Raw genomic sequence first — 22,324 nt, 5'->3', positions numbered from 1 at the left:
GGGGGATACAAAAAAAAGTAATAAATAAACTCCGTGTTTGTAAGTTTCCTCCCAAATATGTGTAACATACCAGAAGGTGGATTGGAGGAGAGAATAATTCGATCATGTGTATGAGGTGTTTTGGTAAAGTTTGGTTTTGGAGTGATGGATTATTACATGTGCTATTTTTATTATTATTATTATCATTATTATTATTATTATTATTGTGATGATGGTGGTTGAAATAATGTTGATTATGAGGCTTTTGCTTGTTGTTGGTCTCCATGTGTTGGTAGATGATGGCTGATGGCAGCCTTCACGTGCGGCTTCACGTGCCTGGGTTTAGACGCGGAACTGGACACTCGCGCTCCGCGTCTCCGAGACGGCGAACGTGATGGCGGCCGTGTCGCGCGCTCGGAGGTTTTCTCGCTGCGTCGTCCGTTTCTCTGACCGTGATCTGTAAATATATATTTCTATACACAAATATATAATATATATATATTATAGACAGCGGTATTGCACGGTCTTACGCGCCACAACAAGACGCCCGAACTCCGTCAGCATGGTAAATATAGTTCTGCACACCCGAACCAGGCCTGCTAGAAAGCTAATCGAGCTTGCTACTGTATGCTAGTTACTGCGACTAACGCTTTTCTGCACCTGTTTTCCGGCAAACCACGCCCACATCCTCATCCAATCAGCGTTTACAAACGCACGGGTGGGGCACGTGCTAACCAATCAGCGTGCTCTGCCGGAAAACGATTGGGAAAAACAACACTGCTGTCAGTCTGGCTAGTTAGTTTACACGCAGCGCCATTGTTCTGCTGTAAAGTTTTATCCTCAGCTCCTTTTTTAGAAATAAAGGAAGATTTGAATAAATTTAAACTAAAATTTGAGCTTGTATATTTAGCAGTGTACACGCCAGGTGAAACAAACAAGCGCAAAAAGGTGTCGCAAAAATACATCAACATTTGACGTCACGGGTTAATTTGCATATTGCACGTAGCTTAACGTTTATTCTTTTATTTACCTTTTTTATGTTATATTTATTATTTGATTGTTATAATGTGGAGATGCATTGTGTAATTTTGTATTAGTTGAAACTCCTTATTCTTTGAATTATTAATACAAAAACGAGGTAGGAAGATTTATCTAAATATGAAAGAGATTTTTATTTAGAATATAGACAATTTGAGTTAATAACTCGCTTCGTATAGAAATGAGGAAGAGGTACAGCGTGAGAGAATGACTGTTCCTAGAAGATTATTATTTCTATTCAGAAACAATAGCGATCTGTGATTGGTTGATAGGGAAACTATAGTGATCTGTGATTGGTTGATAGGGAAACTATAGCGATCTGTGATTGGATGATGGGGAAAATATAAAGATTTGTCATGGATTGATGCAAACATCAATTTGAACAATTTTCTTGTGGGATCAATCAAGTATTTTGATTCTGAAATTGTAGTGATCAATAATCGATTGATAGGAAGAAATAGTTATCAGTGATTTTATTTATTTATTTATTTTTTGAGTTGGAGGAACCTCCTTGTTCTTGTTTAACCAGCAGCTGTGATGCGTTCATGAAAGTTGTTGCTGCATCCCAATTCGTCTACTTATAAAAGTGTTAGTGTGTAAACAGTCACCATAAACAAACTTCAATGTCAGATTTCTTAATTTCTTATTTATTAAATAAAGATTTGGTAAATACTTCAGGACTTTTAGTGTATAATTTCTCTTGAGGACTTGGAGAAATCCAAGATCCAGGGATCTGTAAATGTTGTGTATAACATGAATTTTATTTATATTTTTTCAGGCTGAAAGCAACCAAAATGCAGATGCAGGTTCCGTCGAAGAGGCGGAAGATGAAAATTCCGAGGACTGTAACCTCCAGGTAAGTGAATGCACATTACAGAGATTTAAATCTTTGCCATTTGAGATGCTGGGAGAAGTGGTAGAGGATGGAGGGATCAGTGGAGAAGTGGTAGATGATGGAAGGATCAGTGGAGCAGTGGTAGAGGATGGAGGGAGCAGTGGTAGAGGATGGAGGGATCAGTGGAGCAGTGGTAGATGATGGAGGATCAGTGGAGCAGTGGTAGAGGATGGAGGGAGCAGTGGTAGAGGATGGAGGGATCAGTGGAGCAGTGGTAGATGATGGAGGGATCAGTGGAGCAGTGGTAGAGGATGGAGGGAGCAGTGGAGCAGTGGTAAAGGATGGAGGGATCAGTGGAGCAGTGGTAGAGGATGGAGGAGCAGTGGAGCAGTGGTAAAGGATGGAGGGATCAGTGGAGCAGTGGTAGATGATGGAGGGATCAGTGGAGCAGTGGTAGAGGATGGAGGGAGCAGTGGTAGAGGATGGAGGGATCAGTGGAGCAGTGGTAGAGGATGGAGGATCAGTGAAGCAGTGGTAGAGGATGGAGGGATCAGTGGAGCAGTGGTAAAGGATGGAGGGATCAGTGGAGAAGTGGTAGATGATGGAGGGATCAGTGGAGCAGTGGTAGAGGATGGAGGGAGCAGTGGTAGAGGATGGAGGGATCAGTGGAGCAGTGGTAGAGGATGGAGGATCAGTGAAGCAGTGGTAGAGGATGGAGGGATCAGTGAAGCAGTGGTAAAGGATGGAGGATCAGTGGAGAAGTGGTAGATGATGGAGGATCAGTGGAGCAGTGGTAGAGGATGGAGGGAGCAGTGGTAGAGGATGGAGGGATCAGTGGAGCAGTGGTAGAGGATGGAGGATCAGTGAAGCAGTGGTAGAGGATGGAGGGATCAGTGAAGCAGTGGTAGAGGATGGAGGGATCAGTGGAGCAGTGGTAGAGGATGGAGGGATCAGTGGAGCAGTGGTAGAGGATGGAGGGATCAGTGGAGCAGTGGTAGAGGATGGAGGGATCAGTGGAGCAGTGGTAGAGGATGGAGGGATCAGTGGAGCAGTGGTAGATGATGGAGGATCAGTGGAGCAGTGGTAGAGGATGGAGGATCAGTGAGCAGTGGTAGAGGATGGAGGGATCAGTGGAGCAGTGGTAGAGGATGGAGGGATCAGTGGAGCAGTGGTAGAGGATGGAGGGATCAGTGGAGCAGTGGTAGATGATGGAGGGAGCAGTGGAGCAGTGGTAGAGGATGGAGGGAGCAGTGGTAGAGGATGGAGGGATCAGTGGAGCAGTGGTAGAGGATGGAGGGATCAGTGAAGCAGTGGTAGATGATGGAGGGATCAGTGGAGCAGTGGTAGAGGATGGAGGGATCAGTGGAGCAGTGGTAGAGGATGGAGGGATCAGTGAGCAGTGGTAGAGGATGGAGGGATCAGTGGAGCAGTGGTAGAGGATGGAGGGATCAGTGGAGCAGTGGTAGAGGATGGAGGGATCAGTGGAGCAGTGGTAGAGGATGGAGGGATCAGTGGAGCAGTGGTAGAGGATGGAGGGATCAGTGGAGCAGTGGTAGAGGATGGAGGGATCAGTGGAGCAGTGGTAGAGGATGGAGGGATCAGTGGAGCAGTGGTAGAGGATGGAGGGATCAGTGGAGCAGTGGTAGAGGATGGAGGGATCAGTGGAGCAGTGGTAGAGGATGGAGGGATCAGTGGAGCAGTGGTAGAGGATGGAGGGATCAGTGGAGCAGTGGTAGAGGATGGAGGGATCAGTGGAGCAGTGGTAGAGGATGGAGGGATCAGTGGAGCAGTGGTAGAGGATGGAGGGATCAGTGGAGCAGTGGTAGAGGATGGAGGGATCAGTGGAGCAGTGGTAGAGGATGGAGGGATCAGTGGAGCAGTGGTAGAGGATGGAGGGATCAGTGGAGCAGTGGTAGAGGATGGAGGATCAGTGGAGCAGTGGTAGAGGATGGAGGGATCAGTGGAGCAGTGGTAGAGGATGGAGGGATCAGTGGAGCAGTGGTAGAGGATGGAGGGATCAGTGGAGCAGTGGTAGAGGATGGAGGGAGCAGTGGTAGAGGATGGAGGGATCAGTAAATCAGTTTTTTCCTCCTTGATTTAGTGGTGATTGAAAGTTTATGAAAGTGGTCTGTAATCTTCCAGCTATTTTTGTTTCAGATCGAGCTCAGCGCTTTCAGGGCTCAGTGGATGTCAGAACTGCGTCCCGGCTCTATGAAGAATGGACTGTCCAAAGCTGCTGATCTGAAGAAGAAACAGGAGTTGGCTAGAGAGGAAAAAGTAGGTGGTAAAATGTGTATTTTTCGAAAGTTTCACATTTTAAAGCTCAAATATATCAGATCATTTCATGATTTTATCTTCTGTGTGTCAGGCTCGAGAGCTCTTCCTAAAGGCTGTGGAGGAGGAACAAAATGGAGCCGTTTATGAAGGTACAGTTTGATGTTCCACATTGTTAATTTCTAGACTCTGATTGGTTCAAAAATATCGATTAACTATCCTTCTTGATTTTCTTCTCTGTCCTGGAACTGATATTTTCTCCATTGCAGCCATCAAGTACTACAAGAGTGCAATGCAGCTTGTGCCTGACATCGAGTTTAAGATCAACTACAGCAGATCTCCTGATCCAGACCGAGTGGGTGGAAGCTTGTAAGAGTTCATCGTTTGTCCTTGTGTGTAGCGTATTCGAGGACACGAGTAGCTCTTGCGCCTAAACGATTCTTCTCATCTTTCCATCCAGCCTGGAGGAGAACGAAAACGATGGCGAGATCGACGACCTCTTCGCCTACCTCCAACAGCAGCTGATGGTTGAGCATTCCTGCCAGAAGATATGCCAGCCCGAGGTGGAGACATCGCAGGTGCACATTTCAGGTAAAAGTTTATAAAAAAAAAAAACTCACTCAGACATACTGCAGTCGACTGAAAACCTGGTTATGAGACTCTGTTTTTTTCTCGTATAGCGTTGCCGTTTGAGGTGCTGATGTACATCTTCCGCTGGGTGGTGAGCTCGGATTTGGATATGCGTGCGTTAGAGCAGCTTTCCCTCGTCTGCAGGGGTTTCTACATCTGCGCCAGGTGACGGCCATGTTTACTCTGAAGGGTTCATTTTAGCACATTCTAGAGTATAGACAAAAGTTTGTGGACATCTGACCGTACGATTTGTGGGTGCTTCTTTTTGAACATCTCTTCCACGTTTAGTCCTCATTTGCTATTAATAATAAGCTCCACTCTTCTAGGAAGATGTTCCACTAGATTTTGTGTGGGATCTTCTTCATCCACATTGGTCTTAGTAAAGTCAGGTACTGATGAAGGTACAGTGAGGAGGCCTGGGGTGTAGCCAGAGCTCTATAACAGGCCACTCAAGATCTTCCACTACAACCAATGGAGACCATATCTTCATGCACAGGAGCATTGTCATGCTGGAACAAGGTTCGGATCTTCTAGCTTAAGCAAAGGGAAAATTTCATGCTACAGCATCTAAAGATGTCCTACACAACTTTTAGTAAAAGGGATGAATCTGGAATCTGAAGAATTTATCTAGGGATGTCAGGTGTCCCAATACTTTTAGTACACTATGTATGTGTATAGTGAGGTGAGGTGAGAAGGTCCGAGGTGCAGTCAGTGTTCATGTAATTTAATATCTTATAATTCATCTCCACAAACATCTGGCCTTCCAGTAATGTTGTTCATCTTTACATCTTCATGTAAAGGGACCCTGAGATTTGGCGTTCGGCCTGTTTGAGGGTTTGGGGTCGAAGCTGCACCAAGTTGCTGCCGTTCACCTCGTGGAGGGACATGTTTTTAGAGCGGCCACGTGTCCGCTTTGACGGTAAAATCTATCCATCTTTCTTTCCTTGTACGCTTCCCAGTATTCTGTCCTCCATAGATGGACACATGCACATCGTTCTGTTTTGTTTTAATCCGTTTTATTCGTCTTCTTCACTCGTAGGCGTTTATATCAGTAAAACGTCCTACATCCGGCAGGGAGAGGAATCTCTGGACGGCTTCTACAGAGCGTGGCACCAGGTGGACTATTACAGGTAGTAGAGTAACGAGAACCCAAGTGTTCCACCTCCATCTGCTGTACACCACCACGTCTGGTTCCAACTTTTTGTGCGTGTCTCCAAGGTACATGCGCTTCTTCCCCGACGGCTACGTCATGATGTTGACCACGCCCGAGGAGCCTCTCGCCACGGTTCCACGTCTACGCAGCAAGAACGCGAGGTCACGACTGCATTTCGTTTTTTTCTTTTTATTGTTATTGTAGTTTCCAAAAAGAAACCTTTTTAATGCAGCATCCAGAAGGTAAATATTAAGCAGGACATCTTCACTGGTTAAAGTCCACACGCTTTCGCTGCTGTAAAAAGTGTCGATAAAAGACGACGGTACAAAAAAGGTTCAAATAAGTTCAGGAGTGTACATGAGAAATACCAATAAATGTGGTTTTTTTTTTTTTTTGTGCTAATAACGAGGTGTGTACAAAGTTCACAGGTTTTGGACACATTTCTGAAAACCGCAAGAAAACGATTAGTGAAGAAATGTGCAATCGATGTGTACCAACCTTGATTGCAACATCTGTAAGCAAGCCAGCTGCCAAAATGTCTCTGGGATAATGTAATCATCAGACACAATATCACGGCCTGCCGAGCTCCGTGTCCTGTGAGCTCACAAGTCGCAATCGTGCAAAACGACAAGTGTGCACACGCTCATTAATTACTGAAAAAGACTTGTAGATTAGATTTCACTCCTTTAATGCAGAAGAGTTTTTATTATTATTATCAATCCTGTTTATTTGGATCTGTAACTCTGATTGGCTGCATGGGTCCTCACCTGATCTGCACTCAGTTTAATGCAAAGCGTGCAGAATTGATGCAAATGTGGAGAAAAGAAAAACTGGATTTGACTCCAAATGCACACGTTTACTGAAACAGCCTCGTCCATGGACATTGGTGCACAAATGTAATTATTCACTGTACTTAAATAGGTTCTTCTCGTATCTGTACTTTATTGAAGTATTTCCATTTTAACTTTAACGTCACTACATTTCAAAGTCAAACATTTTTGCAATAAACTGAACATTCAGGTTGAGAAGATCTCACTTGTGTTGAAGATGGAGATTATTGGACTACACTGCTGTAACTGTCTGTGTCTCTGTTGCTCTTTTATATATTTATATATATATTTAGGATGGACTCCATCATGATCGGTCACTACCGGCTGTCCCAGGATACGGACAATCAAACCAAAGTTTACGTGGTCGTATCTAAAAGGAAAGACGAGGTGAGCGTGTGCAGCCCCAATAAACTCCACTCCATGTTTCCGATCGTCCTGATCGCTCTACCTGTCTCCAGCCAAATTTTAATCGTGTATCTGATTTCCAGGCGATCGATTAACAACGTTTTTGTAATTGCAGAAGTTGCCCGAGTACCAGAGGAGTCGGTTCTGCAGGCGGTACCCGGCCCCTGAGTCTGAGCGCTCCTTCCATGTGGGGCTGCAGCTATCCTCTGGGGGGCGCCAGAGTTTTAACAAGCTCGTGTGGATCCATCACTCCTGCCACATCACTTACAGGTGTGTGAACCTGATGCCCAAAAACCTGCTGCTGAGATCAGACACATGCATTGTTACTCATTTATAAAAGCAGGAAGGACGTGAACGTGAGCTCTGCAATAGGGATCATATTATAGGGAAATATTAATTTGAATGACGTGACCCTGATAAAACATTCAGCTGTTCAACACAAACACGTTTTTTTGTAACCCTTTGTTCCAGATCAACTGGAGAAACGGTCATCACGGCGTTCGACCTCGACAAAATGTACACGCCGTTGTATTTCGCCCGCGTGAAGTGCTACACGGCGTTCTCAGAGCGCCCCCTGTAGGGCCCCAGCGGAGCCGCATGGAGAACACGGAGAACCGTTTTTATGCGTTTCCACCCCCCTCACCAACAAACTTTTTACCCACCCTCTTAATCCTCCAGGCTTTGAGCATGAGGCTAATGAATGTAAAAAAAAAAAAAAAAGTTTGCGTGAGAATTTTGAAAAAAATTTTTCTTTCTATCAGTGTAGCAGCATCACCTTCCAGGTTTACTGTTTGTGTGTTCCAATTGATCACTGGCTTATAACTACAGATGTTCAATAGATTTAAAGCAGCTGTTTTTTCCCTTAATTTTTACTAATGCTGAATGTTTTCACTTCAGTTATTTTTGGGGGGATTTTGATGTTTGTCTTCTGAAGACTGGAAAAAACCCAATCAACGTTTGTTGTTGTGCTCGATTTTTTTTTTTCTCTTGTTGAAGTAAATGCAAACAATTGCAACGATTATTTGTTTGTTTCATTCTAATATTTTCTCGGTTTATTTGCCTGCTTAAATGCTCTTTCCTTTTCTTTACTTTCCTTCAGGTAAATTTTTATTCATTTGGGGCTGCAGTGAGTTTTGAACAAAATTTCCTTCATGTTTCAACCTTTTTATTTTCCTTTTTACAGTTCCAAATGTATTCACACCTGCATTTTAGTTAAAGGATTTGATTATGCTAACAAGGGTTCTCAATACCTTGTATGTTAGCACCCGTCATCTCCACCATCTCAATCCTTCACAGGATGCTGAAGAGTTTTGTTTGCCTTCAGGTACGCTGACTTTCAAGCAAAGGTTTTGCTGAGAAGCATCTTAACAAACGTACAGACGTGAAAATAATTCATATCTGGAAATGACCATCACCAGCCAGTGCGTTTCTTCCCTGTGGATGCTCTACCAGGTCTATACCACAACTCTCTTCAGTTCCTGCTTGTTCTTCGATTGCCTTCACGTTTGCATTCGACAAGTCAAATGCAGCTCAGTTGGAGTTTGCCATAAAAAGAACTTAGGCTGCTTATAAGTTTTGAAGCATTTAGCCGAGTCTGAGCACATAAAACGAGGTGGTATCAAAGATTTAAGTAGTTTTAGAACACTCCAACAGATGGCAGCACATGGCTGCGCACAGTCACAGGGAGCACCAACTGGATTTGGCTACTTGTGATTGTTCTTCCCGTCATTCTTCCATCTCCATACTCTTCCCATCCCATACTATCCAAGTTAAGTTCTACAGAATTTTTTTTAGCATGTCTGGAATCAGGGTGAGGTTGAAAGGATGGCAGAGCCAGGAGAAGGTAAAGATCACGCACCTGTGCAGACCTGATTTTAGGGCTTACGGTTGGGAACAACTTCTGATGACTTCTACTGATTTTCGACTTTGGCTCCTCGATGGGTTCCTTAATCTGGATAATTGCTGTAAATGTGTTCTATTAAACAAAAATGGTGAAAATGTCAACACAAACAACTTAGGAGGAACAAGAACTCCTCCACTTTGGTTGGTGGAGAAAAGTGTCCAAACCATTCATCAAGAAACCTTTTTCTTACAATATATTGCATTATATCCAATCAGCTCTGGCTACAGATCATCAATTCTACCATTAAATACGTCGCTCTTTTCATAACAGGCAATTGCGTAAACAGATTTCGAGCACACGAGTCAGGATAAACACTACGGCCTTTATTTTAATCGTGCTATACAGTCGTTTCTACACTTTCCTGCATCACAGGTTTCAGAAAATGTGTTAAAATCATACGAGGACACATTTTTACTTCGCTTCTGTGCAACATTTACGAGCTTCGAATCCAACAGATCCGAACGTCTTTATTATATATAGTTATGATAATGAACCCTGTATCGAATAAAGAAACACAAAGCACAGAGAAAATGCTAGTTTAAAAACGATGTTAGTGTTTTATAAGGGTAAGAGATTCTATTGGTAGTGGCACGTGGGGAAAAAAGTGTACAGTCATCAAAACTCACTCGCTGACCACTTTATTTTTCCTAGCATAGCATTAATTCCTAATTAGCATAGTGTGCGCTGACACGAATGCTTCAATTGAATGAAGCACCAAACCCACAGGAATCATAAAGGAGCAGATCTACAGGAGTATCTAAGTCATTGTTTAGTATAAATGGTGCAGTAGAAGCTGAACTCCATTTGATTATTATAGGCACATAATTAGACGATGCACAGCACATGTTGTAGTGACGCACATTACTGTTGCTCTTTGTGGTTTCTAGATGGCGCTATAACACTCATTGTGCACATAAAACATTATTACTGTTGTGTATGCTGGCAGATGATTGAGCTAGCTCGTGCTAGCTCACATTGTTCTTACTTTGAACTATTAGCTTCAATACATCACTATATGAGTCACCACTAGAGGGCGGGCTTGTCACAGAATGCTGATACCCAATAGTACATTACAATTACTTTACTAAATTAGTTTATACACTGGACATGATTGCTAGAATGGTGAGAGAGTCAGAGTTTCATTATAATCTAAAGTGCTACTGAAGGTAAAGTTCACGTAGTCGCTTTAATCTCAGGTGTTTAAGTGAAACCAGACTGACTTCATGCGCTGACAACTAGATGTACAGTATATTCAAGAATCATCAAAATGAACAAAACTCAAGATCCTGCACTTTTCTAACTCCATATTTAACTGGAAGCAACTTTGATGATTTGCAGAAGTCTCACCAACGTTCGTTCTACATACACGGATCACTCAATTAGCAGGATTTTATCGTGTGATGATTTGACACACTGGGATTGGTTGATTATTTGGAGCGCATCCTGGACTTGTTTTTTATAGCAACTAGTCTTTAAGCTCCTACCTGCTCAGGAACTGGGTGTGTTCACGGATTTATACGTAAGTGGAGATGATACAGTACAGTACACTTTACAATAGCGACATGATGCTGAAGAGCAGGAACGATGCACAGAGCTTTTCGAGGTTCAACACATAATGAGGTATAAACTGGATCTGTGATAGTTTCATTTTCTGGTCAGGGGAATCTTCACGGTTTGCTCACGTCAAATCGTTAAATATATTTAAGTAGTAAAGATTTTTGTATTTAATTTTGTAAAACTGCTTGTTGAGAACTGAATATTTCACATCTACTTATTCCCAAGTTTTACTCGGACCTGTTGTGGCTCTGATATTATGAAAGCAATAAAATATTCATTTGATAAAAATAATAAACACGGTAAAGTCATTTAATGTTAAAGATTTTCAGGTGTTTCTTGGTGTTTGGATTTTCATGGATCCGATAAAACACCGATCAGCGTGGATTTACAGCGCGTCTATTCGACTCAAATACACTGTAATTAGAGCAAAACTTATACAGGAAATCCATGTTAATATTTGTAACTCAGGTGAATGCAGTCATTAAATTAAAAAAAAAAATAGAACATGTACACTAATAAGAAAAAAAAAAAAATTTTGGACCCCACAAAAAACAAACAAACAAACAAAAAAACCAAACACTGTAGATAATGCTCTGGTATTTACTAAATTCTGTTTTCGACTGTTTTGAAAATTGAAGGTCTTATTTTAATGAGAATTTTTGGCTTCTATATTAAAGAATCATCTCATCTTGTGGAACAGTGAAGTTAATATGTGTGGGGGCCGTGAAAAAACCCTTCAGATTTTAGAAAAGAAAAAAAAAAAGATATATAATGAACATAACCGTAAAAAACCCATGTACAGTATGTCCCGGGGTTTTCCAGACCCTCACACATACAACGCAATCAATTTCTCTACGAGTTTCCACGGAACTCAGATCCTTTTCAATCTACGCTCTATTTTACCTAAAGTTACGACCTTGTTGAAGATTAATATGGATTTAACTTTGATTTTCTCTTCTCCTCTCTCTCTCTCTCTGCAGTGTTTAGATTGGGGAAGGTCTTTCCAGACGTTCACAGAAGTGCTACAGGGAGGTAGAGGAACCGGGTCCAAGGACGAGTCCTCAGTCTGCCCTCAGCTTCCTGCGCGTGACTGTTTCTGTATGAGTCACGCCGTTCGAATGGCCGTTCGCCGATTTGACCGCATGATGTCTGTGGTCCTTTCTCTTCCCGGCTCCGTGCTTCTTATACGTCTGATGTACAGAGAAAAAAGAACAACTTGATCTGGGTGCAGGTTCAGGACTCTACACTAATGCACTGATAACACCAGGTCCTTCAAGATGGATACTATATCCTCAAAAGTATGTGGACACCTGGCCGTCACACCCTTATGTAATTTATCCTCTAATTAAAATTGGAAGCACAGAATTTTCTAGAATGTATCTGCTGTAGCTTTACGTAACTGCACCAGGGAGAATAAATCTGGACTGGGAAGTCCAACATTAACATCTAGATGTGATGATCAGGTGCCTCGTCCTGTACACTCTACATAATCACTGTTTTTTATTTTTTTTTGTGGCAGATGTTGCTGAATATGTAAAGCTATAAATGCTATAAAAATTAAACTGTATTTAATCCTTTCCAGCTGTTTTTTTTTAATGGTTGACTATTTAATAGAATTTAATGGAGATGACCAAACTGGAAAAAACACGCATTCCCAGAACACATGCATTTCTTTAATCTTTAAATGCTTTATGATGGTGAAATGTATTCTCACCTGGATGTAAAAGTTTAGGAAGAAAATGATGAGCGTGATCATATAACTGATCTGGAAATACAGCCAGCCTTTGGGGAAGCCGCAGGGCCACACCACAGCGCAGGACGTCTGGAACATGGTCAGGACGAACTGGATCTGTTAGAGCAAGAACACAATTCCGTATTTCATTTATATTTTACATACGTCTGAAGAAATTGTGTGTCCCAGACTTCAAAACCCGAATAATATTACTATCACTTTGGATAAAAGTGGCATTCAGTTAAGAATCACATCAACAAAATGAGTGTAAAATCTATTAAAACTCAGGTTAAAAAAAAAACAAAAAACAAAGGTCATGTGACATGGAGAAAAATTATAAATATGCGATGAAATGAAATGCAGCTCACCAGCTGTCCTTGCGTTATATACTTCTTCCACCAGAGGTATGGACGCATGGCAGGAATGGCGGAGAGCCCGTAATAAGAGTACATCAGCACATGGATGAAGCTGTTAAAGGTGGCGCCGAAATAGGCTGCGGAAACCAGAGCGAAAGAGAACGTTAAGGTCGATAAACGAAGAAAAATTCGGTTTAGACTTTAAAAAAGTGACAAAAAAAATCAGTTCATGAAGTAAAAAAAATCTTAATTAAATTAAAAGTAGGCGTGGCCTAAACCTGTTATTAAAAGTGTGTAATAAACTCTAACTGGTCTCCCGGAGGAAAGTCAGACGGCCGTGTTAATACAAGCATAGAAGTGAAAGCTGGTTCTATCAGTTCTTCAACCTCAGCAGCAAGCATTCCTTTAGGTCATGTGTGAGAGTCGGTTGTTTTGTAACCTCACTTGCAAACGTATTCATAAATATCCAAAATTGGTTCACTTGACACGAACATAAAACAAGAATTAAACAGACTCATTAAATCCACAATAACCCTGACCAGGTTCTTACTATCGATGAATTAATCAATGCTTGACCAATGCTTGGGCTGAATGAACCCAAATCTCCACAAACATGCTGTAAAATCCGAATAATCTGCACCAAAAGTTGACTATTAGCAAAAAAATCATACTGATCATTTTTACGGGTTGCGTTATACAGTACGAGAGCGACCTCTAGAGGAAAATCCCTGACACCACATGCTGTTTATGTAACCGTTTTTATTTATTTACTTTTCATTTCAGTTTGAATGCGTATTTTATTTTACTCGATATTTAATTATTATAATTTATATTCATGCATAAATTTAAATGATTAAATACCTATTAATTTAGTACCTATTAATGTTCGTGATTTAGTACTGTTTTTTATAGGTGTAAAGGGTCAGGTGTCAAACATCTGGATATGCTGACATAACATTTTAATTTGACTGACTGTGTGTGTGTGTGTGTGTGTGTGTGTGTGTGTGTGTGCGCTGCAAGACTGTATTAGAGATAACGAGTTTAAAGACCAACTGATTAGATAATGTGACCTAGAGCTTTCCGAGCCAGGTTGACCAATTCCTGAGATAGATTACCTGTTGTAGCTCTTACTGAACACACACACACACACACACACACACACACACACACACTGCGAATGATCGATGCAGTGCCTATTTCAGGAGTCTGAAAGTGTTGCCTTGGTGAACTTTCCTTTGGATTATTTTTTTAAGTGACACTCACAATGTCCACACGGCACCCAGTTCATGACGAACCACCAGATGTTCACCATGGTAGCGTGGTGGTAGATGTGCAGGAAGGTGATCTGGTAGTCGTTTTTGCGCAGGATGAAGAAGAAGGTGTCCATAAACTCGATGATCTTGGAGAAGTAGTACCACCAGAGCACGTGAATGATCTGCAGAGACGTTGGTGATTACGGTGTGAACAGTAAATAACAAAACCATCCAACAAATCATTGTTCTTTTTGCATTTTTATACACAATTAGGCTTTTTTTTAACCTAGTCCTATTATTTCTATTGGCTTGATTATACTTGAATGCAGTCTGCCTGCAATCTAAATCCTTTGAACATCACAGTTTGGTCTTCAAGAAGTAAAGATCACGCTCAGGTTTCAGATCAGAAGACTGACAGTCTTTTAAAGACATTTCTTCAGTGCTCTTGGTTTGCTTTGGATCACAAGCTGTTCCTTTCCTTCTCTACACTTCTCAGTCATCTAATCTGGCCTTTCAGTTCCTGAGCTTTACCAGTGCTGTGCATTCTTGAGATAAACCTTCTGTATTTACATTCCTGAAGGTGATTCTTGAGTGTAGACTTTGGGAGGAAAAAAAGATGTGACTACATTCTCTATTATTTATCTGCGTGTCAGTCGTGATTACTTTTGAGCCAGTGAAACTAACGGTGATTCGTACAATAAAGACTAATTCTTAAACGATTAATGCAATATTCCTTTTTCCGCTTATCTTCAGAAGAAATATGCACGGGCCTCGAGTAAAGAATCTTATCTTCACACTTTTACTAACAAAGCTGAAGGTTGTGACTTTTAACAATGAACACAAATCCAACGTGTGTGCGTTTGTGTACTTCAGTATTACACACTACTTAAATACCTTCTCTATTAAACTATAGTGAAACGTTGTGAGCAAATACTATAAAATACCCCAGAACGTGAATGTTGTATGGTACAGTTACAGCTTCAAGCTATAAAAACCTCTGATCCATGAATCACTGGCTTTGTGAGGACAGGTGAAATATTTTAAGTTGCTTAATAAGATATAATTACCTTGTTTCTGCTGCCAACAAGGTAACACAGGTATGTGTGTGTGTGTGTGTGTGTGTGTTATACAAGCTTGGCATGTTTGCTGATTCTGACTCAGGTTCATCGCACTGTGCTTGACTAGCCAATGATGTCATTAATCTGGCAGGCACACAAACGTTGCACAACATGAGGGTTTTATGCAACTCGACGTCTCAGGAGCGATTGGAGGAGAGACTTCTGAAGCACAGGATTCCAAACACAATGGAGAAATCACATTTGAAGGTGTGGTGTACATGTTTTACCCTGTCGTCAGCTGCTCCTCCGCTGTGAGTGTCCTGGCAGAAGAAATTATAGCTGCCTTGCCACACAGCAGCCACGAGCTGCAGAGGAAAGAAAAGAGCTGCGTATAAACACTTTAACAATCCAAAAACAGGCTCGTTCAATGAACTGACTGTCTGTGGAAATCTAATTAGAGGTCGACCGATTTTAACGATAGCTAGGTTGGATCGTAGTTCCAGATAACGAATTAATCAAATGAGTTTTTTATTTACATGGAAACGTATATTTACATACATGAAATTATCTCTATGCCGCGCCAAGTCTTGCGTATAAAAACAAACAGCACGTGGCGTCACTGATTCCCCCTAGAGGCCGCTCTCGGAATAACAGCGGGCCGGAAAATCGGTAGTGATTTTTACCGATATCGAATAGTTTCAGCAATCAACTATCGGTAACGATTAATCAGCAAAATCGATAAATCGGTCGAGCTCCAGTAAATATGCAGATCAGCCAAATACACCAAGATAATTAATCTGTTAGATGAACTTGTACATCTGGAGCTCGTGCTATAATACAGCACCCTCCTTCATTTCTTCCAGGGTTCTGGGTATTAATGGGTTTATTATTGTTCTAGAAGAAATTACAAAAATATTAGCAGGAATATATGAGCTCATTTTGGACACATTCAGGTGGTTCCTAAGAACAACTAAATTATTATATCACAGCATTTTTATTTATTTTTTATTAAATATTCCCATACTCGTGTAGTGTAGAATTTGTGAACTTACTACATTTACATTTGCGGCATTTAGCAGACGCCCTTTTCCAAAACGACGTATAAAAGTGCTTTAAATCTTTAGTAATGACTTACTACACTTCCTTTAGCCTTTTATAGCCATGTGTTTGTACCGACCTCTTCGTTAGAGAAATGAAACATTGCACAGGAAAAAAAATTAATAAATAAAGTGAAAAATCTCCATAAAGTTTTATTGTGCGCTGTCTTGGACAGTTGGCTTGGACTTAAGGTGGACTTTAGCCATTAGGTAATGATCAAAGATCATAACATGGCATCACACATGCCAACTCACTGCCCCCAATCTCTGCAGATTCACTTCTGCTGCGAGAACCATGTGACACGGGAGTGTTGAGAAGAAAACAATGAACAATGGTTCGAGTACAATGTGGATTCAGACGGGTGACAAACTCCAAATCAAAACAGTAGATCTGTTATACAGGGCAGGAATTTGCTGGAGTTTGCTTTGGTGTTTATTTAATCCTTTAGAATCTAAACAAATGTATCCTAAGATGAAACCTTCTTATAATCTTCCAGGAAAACCCTCACCACCATCCACAGGGCAGGAGGACCAACTGAATGGTTAAATCATTTGCTATGGTCTTCACTGCCAGTTAAACCGTTAAGTGATTTTGGATCATGCACTTCATTAAACAGCATCCACTTTAGAGGAACAACAGGCAGAATGGAGTGAATTTAAAGCCAAACTGTAATGACATAGTTGTGGAGTCTGGTAGTGAACCAACACCTTAATAATTCACTCTCTGTTATTAAATCCATTTCAGTTACTTATTTCTGTATTTAAGTTCAACAATTTACAAGCTACTTTTTTTTTTTTTTTACAGTATTTAATACACCAGTGGCTTTGCTGGGCTCAGAATCGCTGACTCAGCGTTTTTTTTAATGATATACATACTCATCGGCAAAAATATACCTTTTATTCCCAATAGTCTATTCTCTTCGTTTTATAGCGTTCTCTTTTAGAAAGTGCACCCATACACCTGTAAATCTCTATAACGACCGTAAATCAGTCACCTGAAAAAAACATCCGTCAGATGAAGCCTTTGACCCACCTCATAAAACATGTACAGGGAGAGAAGCGTGAGCGCCAGATTATACACCACTAAAATCCCCCTGCAGGAGAACGGCTGCTTGTTCCTCATGTACTTCGGCCCCATCCACACGATCAGGAGGTATATGATGGTGAAGGCCAGAGTGGGCAGGTAGTTATCCAGGAGTAACCAGCCTCTCACACGAGGATCTGGAAAGTGCAGGAATGGAAAAGCAATTGAAGCTCCATTTTATAAATTTACTTTCATGTTCCTGTAACTAATATGAATTTCTGCATTAAATCACGTTACATTAGACATCAGCATACGTGTATTTCACACCAGGTTCCTGAAGAACAAGAAACATTTAGAGGAAGAGGAAGCAATGTAAAGGATTTGACTTGACACGTAAATGTTAAGGAAATAAAATCAATTAAAACTTCATTAACAGGCATTTAAATGTAAACTAATGAAACATTTAAAAACGTTTGATCTTCTACTTTGTAGAATATGATTAATTCCACATGTGGCATTGTAGACATCTGGTTCAGTCTACGTCACAATGACGGAAAACTTGAACGATGTTTAAATCAGTAAACGCATTTTACATTTGCTTCACTGAAATAAACAGATGCTGTTGAATAACATTTTGTCCTCCAGCATTTGGACATGAAAGACATTTTACAGAGATAAATAGTTTATGTTGGAATGTATAAGTTTAGTGCCCATCAGTTTGTTCTGTATAAATGTATCCCTAATGAGTGAACAGTAGCAAAGAAAAACTCCCTGAGATGTCATGAGGAAGAACCAGACTCAAGAGAACCAATTCCTCATCCTCAACACTGAATGTCCATTCATTACAGTTCCCTGGTGAATGAGGTGTTCAGGGATGAACGCTTAAATGCAGAACTGTTCATGCGAATTGTGTTCCTGAGCACGTTGTAGCTGTTGATATTAATTACAGTCCAAATCCCTCCTCATGTAGAAAACGTTCCTTTAAAAACCAGACGTTCAGCTGTTTTTGTGTCAGAGCTGTTCACCTTATCAATGAAACAGGAAATCCTCTAAATGTTTTACTGCAGCATCCAGGATTTCTGAAGCTCCACCACAGGGAGGGGGTGAGGGTGAGGGTTTCCACGAGGGTGTTCTTTCATTCCGAAGAAATCAGAAATCACAACTGACTGCACATTTATCCGCTTGCACATCTGGAGAATCTGATGTGGCTCGTGCTTGTTTGGAATAGAAACCTGCACCAACACAGATAAGACTGGGCGTCCCTGTCCTACAAGCGTCTTCATGAAACGAGGCACAAGATCCACCATCTTGTGGACGTGCACATGAAATATAAACACGTGAAATGAAAACGTTTTCAGACTGATCTCATGCAGTGTTTTTATTTTTACTACAGAATCATTTCCAGTACTGTTTATAAATAAACGACTCGATTTGTCTCCAGTGGACAGACGTATGTCTCCGTCACAAATGACATCACATGTAGCACAAGATATGACAGAGGTTGACAAGAATTTACAATCCTTTTTTACGTGCAGAACATAGTTATAATCCATGTTTCCTCACGGACGTATTAAGTGGTGAACCGCAGGTTTGTTTAGTCTCCGCCTCGCACTTTAAACGCAGCGTAATTAATGAGAATTATTATTATTAAAATTTAAAACATACACAACGTCAGGGGGATAAAAAGGAAACCAGAGTAAGCGCAGTGTCACTGCGGCTGCTCGCGCTGGACGTTTTGTTGCGTGTTGTAAATTGTTTTTTGCGTATGCGTGAAATTGCAGCCACTTCCTGCCATCGCCAACGTTTTTAGCGAGTCTAGCGAACACGAATTCATTTGCATCTGATGTACAGCTTCAGGAATTTCTCTTGAAAAGGGAAAATCTTGACAATTCCAGAGTTTTTCATTTATTTAATTTGATATAATCCATTTAATTTGTGCCCATTTAATAAATTACTCAATTTAATCAATAATAATAAAACATGTACTGCATTAAAATCATGTTCTATTTAATTTTTATATTTATTTTATTTATATATTATTTATATTATAATTGTTTCAGAAATGCTCTAGAACATTCTTGAAACATACTTAATCGCTCTAGAGGCAGTGGAAGGTCAGGGATTAGAGCACACACCCTTCCCTCGGTCAACTCCACATGACAAACAAAGGAATGGATTCAGAGTAAGAAGATTTAAACCCGAGTTAATATCCTACCAAAAACCTGTGGAATGACTTAAAAAGGAGTGTGAGCATTAAATCACCTCACAATCGGACAGATGTTGAACATTCGGTGGCACGGAGCTCAGAACTAATTGAGCTAATTTGGTAAACTTTCCCCAAAAGGACTGTTTAGAAAGTTACAAATTTGTTAAGTGTGGGCACAGTTGAGTGACCTGTTTATTGTGAAATTGATCTATTTTATGATCACTTTTCTTTTTTCCTCCTTAAAACCTTTCTATTTGGCTGTTTATTCGAATTTTGTTGGTTGCTACGATCATAGACGATTACCGATGATCACTGATGATCACTGACGATCACAGATCATCACAGATGATCACAGACGATCAAAGACGATCACAGAGGATCACAGACAATCACAATCACTGATGATCACAGACAATCACTGATGATCACAGACAATCACAGGTGATCACAGACAATCACAGGTGATCACAGACAATCACAGACAATCACAGGCGATCACAGACAATCACTGATGATCACAGACGATCACAGAGGATCTCTGATGACCACTGATGACCACTGATGATCACAGACAATCACTGATGATCACAGACAATCACAGGCGATCACAGACAATCACAGACAATCACAGATGATCACAATCACTGATGATCACAGACGATCACAGGCGATCACAATCACTGATGATCACAGACGATCACTGATGATCACAGACAATCACAGAGGATCACTGATGACCACTGATGACCACTGATTATCACAGACAATCACTGATGATCACAGACAATCACAGGCGATCACAGACAATCACTGATGATCACAGACGATCACTGATGATCACAGACGATCATTGATGATCACAGACGATCACTCGACCGTCTAACTTTAATGGACAATAAAAGTGAGAAGGTCAACAAGTGCCTGTTTTAAAAAAACCTCCTGGAGCACAGAAGAGAAGCGACCACTCAAGCATGGAGTGAGTTTACGGTTCACTGGGACTCGTGAGAAGAATTTTATTAAAACGTGTTCACTTGGACAAACCTCAACACCGCATTGCTTACACGTGAGGCATTACATGAAGATTGAGGCAGGAACGAGAGATAACTTACCCCTGGGACCCATAAATGAGTCAAAATATTTGTTCAGCCTGTGGTTAATGCTTTCCATCTCTAGCCTGTGGAAAAGAGGAGAGAGAGTCGTTAGAATTTTTTCTGAAACTGATCACGTTCGAATATGTGGGAATTCAGTACGAGCGGCCGGTTCTGTAGCTACACCCAGTTACAACCTTCAAGCGATCACACTTTATTGTACGTCAAAATCAAAATAACATTTACCTACATACGAGGGAGGAGCAAAAAGTTTCAGTATCGAAAAAGCATCAAAAAGCTGCATGCACAGTCACAGGAAGCACCGAATATCATAATTCAGTGAACCAAAAGATATCGTCCTGTGGAGCTGTGCAACTGGTGCTGAGGAGATCCAGAGCAAATTGCAGGAAGTGTCTTCCAGGATATGGTCCAAACGTTGCAGGAACGCTTGGGAGACTATTTTGAAGGTGACTGTGTGTAAACGTAGATAAATAAAGTAGTAACCAGGGCAGGTCTCGAAGCTTTTTAATACCACGTCGCAGATGTTCTATATATTTATCAATACTCAGTGCAGTGTTATTGCAGGTTCTCTAGCACACATTAACCATGAGATGATCTATGGAACCATCCATGTTAACAGGTAGATAAAACCTTAAAGACGCTGATGTGAACGGAAACAGAATTCCAATGGTTTGTAAGATGTTGTGATATTTCCTTTTTCCCCACATGGTGGCTGGAATGAGATCCTGGTGTGAAGACACCATGAGGAGATCTTCACTTCCTGGTACTCAGCGGTGTGTGTGTGGTTTTTTTTAACCGTGTAAACATTGTTTTCAGTTATTTTACGTTACATTTGGAGGAAATGTCCACACTACATTTCTCCATTACGCTTCACTAAACACGGCCTTCCTCATTACTGTGGAGCGAAATCATCATAAATGAGAAGCTGCGGTATGAGTGTGTGTGTGGAGGAAATGTTCTCCGTGTGTGTGTGTAGAAAACTCTGACCCCTGTGATGTTCTCCGCCATAATCCCAATCAGCAAAACAACAATTACCAAGAAGTCATCGTCATCATCATCATCTTCATCCTCCTCAGTAACGCACTGACCTGTACTAAAGGAAGTAGAATTTGTTTCTATTACCAAATAAGGAGATTTCAGTCCTTCTGTGAAGTAACAGGTCACGTGACGCCGTAACGCCCGGACTTTTTGAAGTTGCTTTTACACGCCGCGTGATCGCCTACGGCAGGTCACGTGACACGGCAACGTTTCCCGAGTTTTTTCCCGGGAAAAGAAAAATACCCCGCACACACAGTGAGAGAACCCTCACCCTCACACACACACACGGGTCACAAATCTGTAGAAACTGCTGCTGAGCTGTTAAAAGTCTGGAACAAACCCGCAGCATCGCGTTTCCGCGGTCAGATCATCGGACCGGACAAATGGGTTCTTATTCTACGATTAATTAATTAATTGATTGATTAATTAATTAAGTTTGTATTGGTGCGTCCGAAATGATGAACCTACCTGCGTGTGGACCGACGTCCTTGTGTCCCTGCGACCTGCTGTTTCCGTTTCTGAGTGCGAGAGAGAGAGAGAGAGTGTGTGTGTGTGTGTGTGTGTGTGGGAAGAGTAGAGGAAGTCTGGGATGTGTGTGTGTTTGTGTAACGGGACAGATTGAAACGCCTGATAGGACAAAGTCTGCTCTAGGATTTGTGTCGGACACCCAGTCTAACACTTAATGATGATGATTTTAGGATCTACAGCAGATTAAAACACACCACAAAAACTTACAGGAAGTCCTTCAGGACCTTCTCCCACTTCCACCTGGACTATAAACCCATACTTCCTCACCGCATGTGCACTGGTGCGACTCTGGAAATGTTCAATATGGAAGAAAATATGA

At 41.3% G+C, this 22,324-nt stretch overlaps 2 protein-coding genes across 4 annotated transcripts; one reads left to right on the top strand and one right to left on the bottom strand.

The window, feature by feature from the left end:
* The first annotated feature begins 204 nt into the window (after positions 1 to 204).
* fbxo9 (F-box protein 9) lies at positions 205 to 8,165 on the top strand. Its single transcript, XM_046871133.1, has 13 exons — positions 205 to 544; positions 1,796 to 1,873; positions 4,010 to 4,129; positions 4,221 to 4,278; positions 4,396 to 4,495; positions 4,587 to 4,717; positions 4,807 to 4,921; positions 5,557 to 5,675; positions 5,796 to 5,886; positions 5,975 to 6,070; positions 7,033 to 7,126; positions 7,260 to 7,414; positions 7,616 to 8,165. The coding sequence occupies exons 1-13, from the start codon at positions 542 to 544 to the stop codon at positions 7,722 to 7,724; spliced, it is 1,269 nt and encodes a 422-aa protein (XP_046727089.1). The 5' UTR covers positions 205 to 541; the 3' UTR covers positions 7,725 to 8,165.
* Positions 8,166 to 10,886: 2,721 nt separating this feature from the next.
* Positions 10,887 to 22,284, bottom strand: elovl5 (ELOVL fatty acid elongase 5). 3 transcript variants are annotated; one of them, XM_046871159.1, is made up of 8 exons: positions 21,946 to 22,284; positions 20,440 to 20,504; positions 17,134 to 17,321; positions 15,291 to 15,368; positions 13,956 to 14,127; positions 12,705 to 12,829; positions 12,319 to 12,453; positions 10,887 to 11,794 (listed from the first exon to the last, which is right to left on the bottom strand). In XM_046871159.1, the coding sequence occupies exons 2-8, from the start codon at positions 20,495 to 20,497 to the stop codon at positions 11,666 to 11,668; spliced, it is 885 nt and encodes a 294-aa protein (XP_046727115.1). In that variant the 5' UTR covers positions 20,498 to 20,504; positions 21,946 to 22,284; the 3' UTR covers positions 10,887 to 11,665. The 3 variants fall into 3 exon arrangements, with proteins under 3 accessions (XP_046727115.1, XP_046727104.1, XP_046727123.1); XM_046871148.1 differs by lacking the exon at positions 21,946 to 22,284 and adding an exon at positions 21,475 to 21,626; XM_046871167.1 differs by lacking the exon at positions 21,946 to 22,284 and adding an exon at positions 21,427 to 21,446.
* Between the last annotated feature and the right edge of the window lie 40 nt (positions 22,285 to 22,324).

This window comes from Silurus meridionalis, chromosome 2, assembly GCF_014805685.1.
Source record: "Silurus meridionalis isolate SWU-2019-XX chromosome 2, ASM1480568v1, whole genome shotgun sequence".
Lineage (NCBI taxonomy): Eukaryota > Metazoa > Chordata > Actinopteri > Siluriformes > Siluridae > Silurus > Silurus meridionalis.
This window is presented reverse-complemented; position numbering and strand designations above follow the sequence as displayed.

Coding starts and splice junctions, on each gene's coding strand:
- fbxo9 (XM_046871133.1), top strand. Junction 4,279..4,395: donor AAATGGAGCCGTTTATGAAG/GTACAGTTTGAT, acceptor TCTCCATTGCAG/CCATCAAGTACTACAAGAGT. Junction 7,127..7,259: donor TATCTAAAAGGAAAGACGAG/GTGAGCGTGTGC, acceptor TTGTAATTGCAG/AAGTTGCCCGAGTACCAGAG.
- elovl5 (XM_046871148.1), bottom strand. CDS start 21,506: ATGAAGATGATGATGATGACGATGACTTCTTG. Junction 12,830..13,955: donor CTGGGTGCCGTGTGGACATT/GTGAGTGTCACT, acceptor TGGTTTCCGCAG/CCTATTTCGGCGCCACCTTT. Junction 11,795..12,318: donor TCCTAAACTTTTACATCCAG/GTGAGAATACAT, acceptor TCTGTACATCAG/ACGTATAAGAAGCACGGAGC.